The following is a 13,293-nucleotide window of genomic DNA, read 5'->3' on the forward strand; positions in this document are numbered from 1 at the left end:
TGTACTGAAAAACAAAAAAGCTGTTTGCAAAAGTGTTTTTTGGGAAATAAACTGAGTTCCATACTATGTGTGGCAAACAGATGTAAATGCACTACACAGAGTAGTTTCAGTGTTCTTCTCTATATCTTGAATTCCAACTTAAGTATTTTACTCGTGAATCCTAAAATTAACTTTGTTCCAAATCTATTATGGAAACAGGAGCAAAAAAGTTTAATGTATTAAACCCCAAGACTGCTATGGATAGATACACATGAGTTTTAATCCCTATTTAAGGAATGTCCTGACCATTGCATTTCAGGGGTAGCTCTTCTGAAGGTTTATGAAAGTAGTCCACTCAAAGAGATTTTGTAGAACATGCAATATAATAAGGGAAAGAAAAAAAGTATATGCCTTGGCTGAAATTAGGCCTGGTTTGACAATGGAGCTACTTCAAAGGAACTGTTCAAGAAGGTAGGCCAATAAAATGAAACCAACCTGCGCCAAACACTGCTGTAGAAGTGGATGGCCTCTCTATTTGAGAGCTCTGTACAACTTCTACAATGGTAGGGGATGGCTCCTGATTAGCAGGCTCGACTTGAGGATGACTTTGCTGAGTGGGCTGCACAAAAGCAGTTGCTTGAGTCTGCTGCTGAACAGTCAAGATAGGCTGAGAGAGAGATGGCTGAACATTTGGACTGGTGGAACGCACAGATCCACTAGTGCTTCCAAAGACCGGAACGTGCTCCACAGGTCCTTCTGACTGCATAGCTGAAAGGCAAACAGTAGTACATTCAACTGTCATCATATAATCAAGTGAGGTTCACATTTCTCAATATCAGAACGTCCTGAATATGCAGATGAAATGTTTCTCAGATTCAGTTAACATTGCTTCTATCTGTGCTCAGATGAGGAACTGAGAACTGTGTGGCAACAAAAGTGTTCACAAGAGAGCAGTATTTAAAGAGACACGGTATCAATGAAAGTACCTCAAACATCTAGTGAGACTTCAAGGAAAAAAACAGACCTTACAGCTGATGTAGATCCCAGTACTACTAAAATGCTCACCTTCCTGAGTCTCCACTTGTGTTGTAGGCATAACTGTGGCTGTTGGAGTAGTGGTAGGATTAGTGACTGTAGCAGGAGTAACCATTGGACGGATACTAGCTCTTGGAGTAGATTTATTCCCAGCTATAGCAGCAGCAGTCACTTTACTTGGAGTTGACACAACAGGTGTTGGCTTAATATTTGCTGTTGGTGGATCTGAAGTGCTAGCACTGAAAAAGAGAGTATTGGATTCATCATGGTATCACAGAAAGCAAAATTTTTAAAATATTGAATTTAAATATATTATCATATTCTGAAATATTCATTTTTGAAGATTTTGAAAACCTGACAAGGACATAACAATTTGTCTTCCAAAATTTGCTTAATTTTTAATGATAAATAAAGGAAAAAACAAACAAACAGGCCAACAATTCCATCAGTAACATTCTGTCCAGCTTAGAGGACTGACAGATTTCTTCAAGGGTAATCTACTAACAATCTGTGAGCAATCTGTAAGCAGATCAAAAGGACAAGCACAGTTAATAATGTTAGCTGCACTGGTATTTTTGTTAAGGTAAGTAATGCAGTTTATATTAAAGCTAATTGGTTCACTAAATACAGAACAATATAATTTCTTGACTGACATGAGGATCAGTCAAATTTACAAGGTATTTTTGAAGATCAGAGTCTTAGTTTAAATGTATGATATAATAAAATTAAAAGACATTCAGTTCACTAAACTTAGTAAAATGATAATATTATGCATTTTGGAGCTTGGCTGCTGTTCCATTCGACAATTTTATCTGCTAGTTACCATCAACTTAGTCCATTTCTCATGTCTGAGCTCCTTGCACAAGAAACTTTCCCCATCTCACCCTCCACTGTTACAAATAGGTTAAAGGTAATAACCAAAATTGAACAACTTTATGAATGTTCAAGTATTTTTGAGGAATTTTCAGACTTAGTGTTTTGCAAGTATCTTGTTCCTGGTAGTTATATGACAAATCTGGAAAGCTTTATTGATTAATGATTAAATGGGTCTAAGAAAATAGGAAGAACATATGCCAATGAGTATTTTACAGCTGCTTAAGAAAACTTGGAAAAAGCCAATTGTTTTCTGAAAAACAAAAAAACAAAAAAACAAAAAAAAACCAACTTAAATGAAGATAAAAACAGCAGAAACTCTGCAGAAAACCCCAAGCCCTATAACTCACATTCCTCTTTCACCTGAAGCTGGAGTAGACTTGAGTGAAATTTGCCTCTGCTGCTCTGGAACCTATGAAGTAGGAAACAAAAGCATTGTGACATATAAATACAAAACAGAGCAAGCAGCTAGGTAGAATACTTCAGCAGACAAATCTTTTCATTAACAATTGTTTTTAAGAACATCTTTGTTAGTGTGCCTAATCAGACTGCATGATTAATCAAAAGTTCTCTCAAAAAAATCACAGCAGTCATACCAAGTATGTAAACTAATTCAGTAATTTCTCAAGACTTTTCAGATATTTTTTGAAGCTGTTGAAATATAAAACACTGCCAAAAATAGCTGAACATATGTATGAAAATATAAAAATCAAAAGCATAGTGAAAACAATTTATCAGCTAATTCACTGTGATCAAGATAACTGCATGCTTGCCAGCATTGGGTATTATGATACTGGCAAGAAACAAGTTTTAAATTAAGTTCTGAATCCTTACTAAAGCCAGCCTGCATATCTCCAAAACCACTAGTCTGGGGCTAATGGAACTTGAGTAGTGCTATTTGCTAGGTTCACTGCTATTTATTTATAAGAAGAATTTTCATCTACTGTTTAGTATTAGATAAACCAGCCTTCACCTAAAGTTCTCCCATACGAATACATTAAAAAAACAAGCCAAACTGTACAACAGAGCTAGGGCTGAAAGCTGCTGTAGTTCAGTACGAGACACATAAAAAAGGCTAACCTGTTCTCATGCAGCCATATAAACAGATTCTGTACCTTATTTGTAGATTCTGCCGGCTCATCTCGCTGCTCATGGTGTCGCTCTTGCTGCTCTCTAAGCTCTCTTTCCAGGCGGCAGATTCGACCTTCATACTGTGACTTGAGTGCACTCATCCGTACTTCCAGTTCAGTCTTCTGCTCTTCTAATGAACTGCTCTTCTGCTTCCACTCTTCATTTTCTTTAGTTAGCTGTTCTTTTGTACCTAATTTAATAGGAAAGGATCCAGTTTTGCTACTGTAAAACTGCATACTAGGTCTCTGCATGCTGAATGCCCATCTGATTTTATAAGATGACTGAATAATTTTGAAATCCTAAATATGTTAAGCTTTAGGAGTTCTTCAAGACATTTAACTTCTGCATATCATTCATTTAATTGCAATTAAATAAAAAAATTGAATATAAAAATATATCCAATAAATAAATAAGCAGTCATAGGAGGACAAGATATTTTCAGCAAGTACTTGCACCATCATTCCTCTCAATATCTATTTAAAATAGAAGAAGAAGTGGCATATTTTGCACCCTTACATTCTGAGGAGGCAAGGGGAGAATTACTGAAGTCTTTAGGAGAGTCAATCTGCTGTAATCAACAAGACCATAAAAAAATTGGTTGGCCAAAATTAGACAAAATTTTGATTCCCCAGATGTACAGTAGTTATGTACCTGCACCATCTCCTTAAGGAACTAAATTTTCTAAATCTTAGAACAATTTTAAGACATCTAATGTAGAAAATACCGTTAAGAATACTGTCTGAATACTTCCCCAGAGGAATACTCAAAAACCCAAACAGAAGACACCTTAAGAACAGGAAAAAAAATTAATAATACCAGCTAATTGCGCAATTTTCTGCTTGGCTGCGAGAAAGGTTTTCCTAGTTTTCTCTTCCTTCTCAGAGATTTGTTGCCTAAGCTGCTCCTCCTGTGTAGTCTTCTCTTGCAGATCATGACGAAAACGAGCAAGCTCTGACTGTAGCTGTGATACCTGATCCTGAAGATTTCTAGCTTCAGTTTCCTTTTCTGTTATAGTCTATAGAAAGATTGGCCACAATGAGCTATTTCAGAAAACTATGTTTCTGTGTGTACACACATCTATGTGCAAATGCACACAGACCACCACCATCATGGTCTTCACAGTTATTTATTTGAGACTCCAGAAAAATTCCTCTGAAATTGCTTGCTCTGTTCTTACCTTTTGTAAATTTTCAACCTGATTCTCCAAAGTCTTTGTCTTCACTTCAGATTGACTGAGAGAGTCTTTCAGTTCTTGTACTTCCTGGACAGAAACCTGTTCTTCTTGTTGCTCTACTAAAGACTGAGTTGCTGCTTCGGCAACCATCTGAAATATGTCAAGTGGTATCAGGCTGAATGATGCTGTCCAGTTAGAACACATTCACTTCCACAAGTTGCAGTTGCATGCAGAGCAATAATTTTAAAAGTTCTGGGTAGAACACAGGCATTCTAATGAACTCCAGTGTTGTGTTAACAACATAGCAAAGTATTAAATGATATAGAACTCATTTTCTGAGTTAGCATAACTATGTAATTTTCTGCTTTTCCCTTTGCAAGTGCTCATGTCACAGCAAAGGGAATGTATAATCCAGCTAATGACCTTTACATGAAAACACACAACTGAATTTCTTTGCAAACAAAATCATATCTACCTTATCATGCTGTGCTTTCAGCTCCTCATACTGAGTCTTGTATCTGCGCCCAATTTTCTTGACCTGTGTTATAGTTTTCACTTTTTCCTGTATATCAGCCACCTTAACATCTAGTTCTTTCTGCAAAGTTTCCTTCTCTGTTCTTATTTTGGCTACTTCATCCTTCAAGTTCTGAAGAAGATTCTGGCTTGTAGTCAAGGATGCATTAGTTCTAAATAGCAAGAAAGAAAAAGGAGATGCAAGTGAGAAGTCTGAAATAATATACTGCAATATCACTCATTTATGCAATACTGTAGGCACCATCCACAGTAAATAGTATTCTCTAGGATTTTACAGTACAAATGTTTAATGCTTTTTAGAGCTTCTTTAGCTATGAGACATCTTCCAAAACAATTCTTATTTTATTTGTATGTTATCAGGCTACATCAATAACACCAAAAGTTTAATAATTACATGGAAATAGTGAAGAAGTTACATTTCCATATGCAATTTTATTATAAACATTAAGCTTTGCATCAGATGTTTTACTGATTGACTTTTACAATACCTGGCTATTTCAGCTTTAAGCCTGCCTGTTTCTTCACTCATTTGTTGTATACGCTTGGTATTTGCCTCTTTTTCTGAAAGTAGCTTCCGATATTCTTCAAGATCCGTGTCCTTCTGCTGACTCAACAAATGCTGAAAGGTTGATAAAACAGTCTGCGTTTTCACAAGATGATTAAACAGACACATTCAGGCTATCTTTTTAAACAGAGTTACTGTTTTGTGAGCTCTGCAGAGAAGGACCTGGATGTCCTGGTTGATAACAGGCTGGCGATGAGACAGCAGTGTGCTCTCACAGTCAAGAAGGCTACCCCTCTCCCTCTACTCTGTCCTGGTGAAGCTACATCTGGAGGACTGAATCCAGCTCCGGACTTCAAAACTAAGGGTTTGAAACAGACAAGGAACTTCTAGAGAGTCAAGTGGTGGGTCACAGAGACGAGGAGGGACTTGGAGTATCGCCCATACAAGTAAAGGCTGAGAGACCTCAGACTGCCAACCTGGAGAAGGGATCACCATTTAAAAATACCTAAAATGTGGGAGTCAAGTAGATGAAGCCAGGCACTTTTAAGCGGTGCACAGCAACAGAACAAGGGGCAATGGGCACAAACTGGAACATAGGAAGAGTCCTCTCAGAGAGGTTGTGGAGACTCCTTCTCTGGAGACATTAAAGACCTTCCTGGACGGTTTCCTGTAAAACCTACTGCAGCAAACCTGCTTTTGCTGGGGCAGCTGGACTCGATGATCCCTTCCAAACCCTATGATTCTGTCATTCTGTGTTTTGATTTAGTCTGCCTATGAATTAGAACAGCCTACCTATAAAACATTGCTTATGCAGATTTAAATTTAAATACATTTCCTTTTTTTTCTGTCACTTAAATTACATAGTTTTGTGTGTTTTTTTTTGTTTTAAAAAATGTTTTGGAACTTTTTTCCTCTTCTTTCTCTTCCAAAACGCTTCTTAAAATGTACATTTCCCACCTGTGTTCGGGTTTTCCAGCGTTTGACATCTTCTTCCAAAAGCTTTTTCTCTGCCTGCAACATTCCACTCTTCTCACTCAGTTCAGCATTAGACTCCTGTAGAGGTAGAATGTCTGCCTCAAGCTTGCGTACCTGAAAATCACAGTTGGAGATTAAACTGAATGAGACTCAAGAAAATGGAATATGGTAGGCTTTGTTTAATGACTATAAGAAAGACAGAGACAGCAAAAAGACTGTAGAAAAAAAACAAAACATCCCCAAGAAAGTCATGATAAAGCTTTTTTTCCCCAACTCTGCCTCTCAGTAGCCAGCTGGAGGCAGGAAAAGTAACAGAAAGCAAGAGTAGGCTATGATCCTACAGGAAAAACAACTATAGTTATAGCTTCACAATCTCAAAACCATTACTTTGTCCTTCGCTGTAAGAAATGAATTACTGTGTATTAGAAGTCAAGCAAAACTACACTGGATTCTATTAAAGCAATGCGTAGGTAGAACTGGGAAGAGATATCTATACATTTTGTTTTTACATTCTCAATAAAATTGTGGCCTACTTTGCATGTATTTTTGTGCCATTATCTGCTGATAATACCCTTGTTACAACATCAGTGATAAATGCTGATTTTCAGTAAAGAAAACTGAACTTGTGACTGCAATATTCTAAGAGCAATGTCACCTTAAATCCAAAATGGAACATCTCCTCATACGAGTTTGATGTAAAAGAATACTCACAATTTAAGTAATTAACAGTATATCCAGATGTTAACTCACCAAGTTGAATGCCTGCAAACATACGTGAGACCAGTACTAACCTTTGCTTGCATTTGCTGCAGCTCCTGTTCTAGCCTCTCTTTCTCTTCTCTTAGCATCTTGTTGGTTTCTATAAGTACATTCATGGTTTCTGTCTTCTTCATTAATTCTTCATGTTGCGCAATGGTTTTTGCTGTTACCTTTTAAAAATATTTAACTCATTTGTTTTGCTTGTACACATATCCATACTGACTGAGACTAGGCATAATGCTAACTTATGTAACTACTGTGGAAATTCATTATCTCACACAGACATTCAAAACAAGTAAATATCACTGAAGAAAAAAAGAGTTTGGGAAAAAAACAGATAAAGGATCTTTATTTTCCCCATTTACGTGCTTTTGGTATTGCCAGTGCTTTACAGGATCCAGGACAAGACTCTCCATTTGGCTAGATACCAACCTCAATACAGAAGGTTCTGATTCTTCCAAAATTCTTCAGCACAAGCAGCAATGAGAGAAAGCAGAACACAGAGAGCAACCCTCTACTTCCTGACATCATAAACATTAATATTGAACCATACCTGCACCTTCTCTCTCTCTGCATTGAGACTGTCTTGCACTTCCTGGAGTTCTCTTTCCAGATGCTCCACTCTCTGACGAAAACGCAAACTTTCCACCTGGGCCACCTCAAATCTGGTTTCTGCAATCTCCTTTTCTCGACGTATAAATCTGCGCAAGACAAAGAAGGCATCATGTCAATGAAAACATGAAGCAAGGCATTTTAAATAGAAGCATCCTCTATCTAAAGAAGTAAGAGTATAGAAATTGATCCATAAAGATGAAAATTTGAGACAAAAACCATAGAAAAATTTAGATTTACAAAAAAAAAAAAAAAAAAGAAAATCTCTATGAAACTTTCCTGCCAGTCACACATTGTAAAATCTACCTTAGCTTCCTGTCAAAACTGACTTTGCTGTTTTTCTAGGAGTAGAAAGAAATTCTCTTTACTATTTACTGATATAGGACAATCATCTCCTACCTACTAAAAACATATTTAAGTTTTATACATTGTCTCTCAAATATGAAGTAAGACTGAACTATTTATTTGGGAAATTGAATTAAAACCACCAACAGAAGGAGCTCAGAGCTGAATTTACCTAAGAATTTCTAAAATTTGTTCCTGAGATTTCCCTTCCTCATTGAGAGAAACATTTAATGCAGATGGCATAGCTTCTTTCATAGAGGTCACCATCTTGTCACTCAGACTTTCCAGTTGCTCATGTAATAATCGATTTTGTTTTTCCAAATCTTCACAGCGGGATGCAAGTGTTGAAGCTTCATCCTACAACAAAATTATTCAGTAATTTAAAGTTCATGTAGACTAGCAATTGATAACACCTACTGCAACCATAAAAACAATCATACCTTCATCATTCTTTCCCTCTCTTCCCAGGAGGCTTTGCATTCTAGCAACGTAGACTCAGCTTTCTGTGCAGCTTCCTCAAGCTGCTGCTTTACTGCTGTATTCTTGGCAACTTGTTCTTTAATAGCCTGTAATGCCTCAACATCAGCAGCATGAAGCATTAATTCCCGTTCATATTTATTCTGAGCTTCAGAAGCCATTTTTGCCTGAAGAAAACAATTACAGATTCTGTTACCTTTTGTGTTGTGCTTGATACTACCTGGAGATTCTTAAACGCTGGACAAAATTAGTGAATGCGGATCAAAAACAAAACCACTGACCAAAACCTTTCATCATTCCTAAGTGTAGAAGATATTGATACTTTTAGAAATTATTGAAATTAATTGAAGAAATTATTCTTTTTAAAAAGTTAGAAAGTGTAATCATTTCTTTTGAGAGGGTCGGTGGAAGAAACACTTTTTGTAGATAATCTACAGTCAATACTCTTGCTGTAGATTCTGCACAGATGAGACATGGAAATTTTTATAAAAACATCTGCCAATTATTTCTGCATGTGAATGGGAAAGATATATAGTACATGAGGGTAAAAAGCTAAGGACAGCCTGCGGTTGTAACATTAGGTAAAAAAAAAAAAAAAAAGGAAGACTGTCTAATAAATTTTGGGGCTGGATTAAACAACAGCTAACCTTATCACATGCTGCTAATATATTTTTTACATAATGAAGCAAACCTTGGAATTCATTGCTTTTTTTAATGACAAAAACTGTGCTTGCAGCATCACTTTATCTCAAAGTCAGTTTAATTTACAAACATTTGATAATGTAAAACAGTGATGCATTAAGAAGGCAGATTCATAAAACAGATAAAATGCTCTTACAGTTGTTTTCATTTTCTCTAATACAATTGGCAGGATAACCTTGAAAAATGCCCTGAGTTCAAGAGAAAAACAATGAAAAACTAACATTAATTTTACTACCTTTGGCTAAAACAGGCAAATACAACAAACATACTTGTTCCTGACAGTCACGTCTGGCTTGCTGTTCATTACTTAGAGCTGTGCTGGCTCTCTGAAGGGCCTCCTGAACTTCTGATTGCAAAGCTGACAGGCTCTTCTTTAGTTCTGATAGCTACAGTGACGAATGAGGGAAGAAAAAAAAAAAAAAAAAAAAAAAAAAATCAACCACAAACAAAAAATCAAATAAAAATTTAAAGACTAACTGACAAAGTATTTAACTAAGTATTGAATGCAGCTTTGACTGTAGGCAGTTGTGAATAAATTAAAGCTGAAGCATAATTATTCTATAACAGTTAAAACATAAAAAGAAACACTCCCTCATCTTTGTCTTACAAACATTCAAAGTTCTTTCTCATGTAAAAAATAATACTGTTCTTTCAGAGTCTGGTTTCAATGCAGTACTAACTGCATTCATGATGTTTCTTTCCAGCCCAGTTAGAGCCCAAATAAGATACAAATAGAGACAAAGGTTACTCTAGTTTTAGGATACATGCATCCTACAGGTACTGCTTTGGTTCATGTTCCAAAACAGATTACACAAAACCTTTCTCAAAGGCTTGCTCACATTTTACTGTAACTAGTGCTTAGAGTTCAAGAGGATGGTAGTCCATTTAAAGCTGTCACTATCCCAATGAAGTGATAAACTTCATGTTTGGAAACTTCTCAGATTTAGTTAGACTTCAGTATATCCTAGGAGATTTAGTTTTGGGCACTACTACAATGCACTGCTCCTACAGAAGGAGGGAATCAAGTAAAAACTCATTCTTGAGGACAGTGCAAGAGAGCCTAAGAGAGGTGGTATTTGATGTGTACCTGTTGTTCCATATTCTCCACTGCTTTACGCTTTTCCTCTTGAAGTTCCTGCTTTTCTTTTTCTGACTCCATCAACTTCTTTTCCAGCTGTGCTTGATACTCTGAAGACTCCTTCAGACGAGCTTCAACTGTTGCGCGAACTTCTTCTGTCACCTTTCATCAAAGCTCATAATTAGATATAGATACGTTTGGGTTTTTTTTTTTTTTTTTTTTTTTTGTTGTTTTTTTTCCTTTAAATATGGCACCTTGATTTTAGTAATATTTAGTAATAGTCAGAGAAGGTATTCTCAACATCTCATTTAGTACATCACTGAAGATGCTGAAACTAAAAAATAGCACTGAAAAAATTTTATTTTTTCAAAACTACAATACATAGAATCATAGAATACCTTGGATTGGAAGAGACCATAGAGATTATCTTGTTCCAACCCTCTTCTTCGGGCAAGGTTGCCTTCCACTAGATCAGATTGCTCAGGGCCCTGATTCAACCTGGGCTTAAATGCCCTCAGGGATGGGGCATCCATAATTTCTCTGGGCAACCTTTTCCAGTGCCTCACCACTCTCCGAGTAAAGAATTTCTGCCTAATGTCTAACCTAAATTTCCTTTGTCATAGTTTAAAAGCCATTCCCCCCCTTTTTCCTATCACTAGGCCATGCAAAAAGCTGGTCTCCCTCCTGCTTAACAGATCCCTTTAAGTATTGAAAGCACACAATAAAGTCTTCTCAGAACCTTCTCTTCTCCAAGCTAGAAGTACACCTAAGATATGGTTTAGATGACTACGTTCAGCCATGCATCAACATTTTTTTTATTTTTATTTTTTTAGAACACACTAAACCTGGAACACTCATAAGGCAAATCAAGCCACAATTAAGATTAAGTTATACAGTAACAGAAGACAGATCACAGATCAGAAGAGAACTGGATACTAGAAAAACACACCATCTTATGAAGCTGTAACTTCACTAGAAAATGAGTGTCCTACTTCTGTGATCTTATTTTGATATGCTGAACATCTTGCAAGAAGATCACCTCGTTCACCATTAAAATGGTCAAGTATTTCACAGAAGGGAGAGTTGTTATAAAGCTCTTCCAGTGAACACATCAAGAATGTTCTTCAGAATCACTGAAGATTATTATTTAGCTAAAGAAGGTATGGATTTAACTGCTTTGACTGAGAGATAATATTTTTAGAACAATGATCACAGTGTTATAGGAAGAATTTTTGGAAGAATTTCCTCTTTTGAAGGAAGTACAAAGCTAAGTCAAATTTACAATTCAACATTTTAAAAATATGTTGCAAGACATTTAATATTTCCTTCATTATAAGTATTTTTAATGAAGTTGTGTAAAGTCTGATCTAACTACATTATTTTACAGTGCTAAAACTAAACTACCCTCAGGTGCTTTCTAATTCCTCCCATAAATCTACAGAACACAGTACAAACAAAAAGTAAAATCTTCCATTATATTTCTCGTTTTGCTTTAATAAAGAGTGTTAGATGCTAACTACTTACTTGTTTTTCCTTATTAAGAGATTCCTCTAGACTAAGAACCATGGCTCTGTACTGGTCCACATTGCTAGAACTAGTCTTGAGTCTTTCTCTTAGGTCATTGACTTGTTCATCAGCTTGTCTTAGTCGACTTACAAGATCATCCACATCTTCACTTGTACCAGGCTGACCTATAACATCAGGAGATATTCATTAACTGTGGAAGTCTACTTCAGCTTTTTAGACAGCTGCTCCATTTAAAAACTGAAATTTTTTGAGGATAACTGAGAGAAAAATTAGAAGAAAATAAAATCACCCTCATAAAGCATCCCTAAAGAAAGTTGTTATTTATAAACAAAAGAATGGCTTACAACAAACTGCTGATTCACAAAAAATTGGCTACTTAAAAACAGATACTTTAAAGATGTAAAAGCCCTGAAATAAAAATAAAAGCGATTCTTCGTTTAGTTTGGTTTTACTTTTTTCCATTTTTAAAATCTGCTGGACATTGATTTTACTTTAAAAACTCATCCTGGTTATCTTTCACTCAAATTTGTGGTTGCAAAAATGAGGTGATTTATTATTTACTATATTTCCTCCTTAATTCTAAATTGTAATGAATCTTACCATTCTACACATAATAGTGTTTAAAATAAAGAGAAATTCAATGCAAGAAAACATCTTTACCTTTCCCTGGAGCCCTCTGTGATGACTGAGATGCTAGCTGAGCCTCTGTATTATTAAGCTGTTGTTTCAACACTGTAGTTTCTTTCTGGGCATTCTTCAAAAGCTCCTTCGTGTGAACATGACGGTTTGTCTCAGTCTCTAGCTGCCTCTTAAGATCCAGGATGTGAACCTGAATACACAGCAGGAAGTTCCAATATACCTGAGCTCCTAAATTTCACATCTGAAAATCCACTGCAAGCTGGCAGAAGCCATTCATTCAACTCTTGCTTTATTTTCACTAAGGCAAGTTTAGCATAGTTATATTTACCTCCTGATTTTTGGTAAGAGCATGTCTTTGTTCCACCTCGTTTTCTAGTTTCTTCTTTAGCTGAGATATCTCACGCTCCAGCTTTTCTACCTGATTATTGAGTCTTTGTTTTGTTTCCGTCTCAGACCTCTCCAGTATTCCCTGATAAAAGAACATAATGCAGTATGCTTACAACATATTTCAATAATTTTCTTCTGAATTATTGCAGCACTTCATAATGGTTTATTGTCATAACACTTCTAACCACACTAATTACTAAATGGAGCAATAATTATACATGAAACAGCAGTTAAGACTTAGACTTAGTTTTGAAATATTCTTTAATAATATGGATACAAGTATTAGGAGAAAACCCATTACTCAAGTGGTCTAATACGGGGATTAAAAAAACAAAAAGCCTTCTACAAAAGTTGAATATGACAAAATGTGCAACCTTACATATTTATGCTACAAAAGTAAGTTTACCTTAAAAACTGAAAACAATAGTCTATTCCCCTATTGTTTTAAGGCATACTTTATTAAGGCAAGCATTGGTAAATTTTACTATTATAAAAATACACAACCTTTTTTTTTCCTTTTTCTTTGTTTCACATTTTGTCTCCACCTTAAAGCAAAAACCC

General features: G+C 35.9%; 1 protein-coding gene across 3 annotated transcripts in view; it reads right to left on the reverse strand.

Annotated features, from left to right (window-relative positions):
- TPR (translocated promoter region, nuclear basket protein) overlaps window positions 1–13,293 on the reverse strand; it is a 46,215-nt gene that overhangs the window by 18,272 nt on the left and 14,650 nt on the right. For all 3 annotated transcript variants that reach the window (XM_042874015.1, XM_042874014.1, XM_042874013.1), the window contains exons 20-37: window positions 12,674–12,814; window positions 12,367–12,535; window positions 11,704–11,870; window positions 10,189–10,341; window positions 9,371–9,487; window positions 8,363–8,566; window positions 8,095–8,279; window positions 7,519–7,666; window positions 6,998–7,135; window positions 6,189–6,320; window positions 5,215–5,345; window positions 4,668–4,878; window positions 4,196–4,342; window positions 3,835–4,033; window positions 3,003–3,208; window positions 2,238–2,299; window positions 1,045–1,253; window positions 475–747 (exon numbers count right to left, since the gene is read on the reverse strand). In XM_042874015.1, coding sequence (XP_042729949.1) covers window positions 475–747; window positions 1,045–1,253; window positions 2,238–2,299; window positions 3,003–3,208; window positions 3,835–4,033; window positions 4,196–4,342; window positions 4,668–4,878; window positions 5,215–5,345; window positions 6,189–6,320; window positions 6,998–7,135; window positions 7,519–7,666; window positions 8,095–8,279; window positions 8,363–8,566; window positions 9,371–9,487; window positions 10,189–10,341; window positions 11,704–11,870; window positions 12,367–12,535; window positions 12,674–12,814 — 2,992 coding nt within the window. The remainder of the gene's footprint in view (window positions 1–474; window positions 748–1,044; window positions 1,254–2,237; window positions 2,300–3,002; window positions 3,209–3,834; window positions 4,034–4,195; window positions 4,343–4,667; window positions 4,879–5,214; window positions 5,346–6,188; window positions 6,321–6,997; window positions 7,136–7,518; window positions 7,667–8,094; window positions 8,280–8,362; window positions 8,567–9,370; window positions 9,488–10,188; window positions 10,342–11,703; window positions 11,871–12,366; window positions 12,536–12,673; window positions 12,815–13,293) is intronic.

The sequence above is a fragment of the Lagopus leucura genome, unplaced genomic scaffold, assembly GCF_019238085.1.
Source record: "Lagopus leucura isolate 7727_CA_CO unplaced genomic scaffold, USGS_WTPT01 Super-Scaffold_100009, whole genome shotgun sequence".
Classification (NCBI taxonomy): Eukaryota; Metazoa; Chordata; class Aves; order Galliformes; family Phasianidae; genus Lagopus; species Lagopus leucura.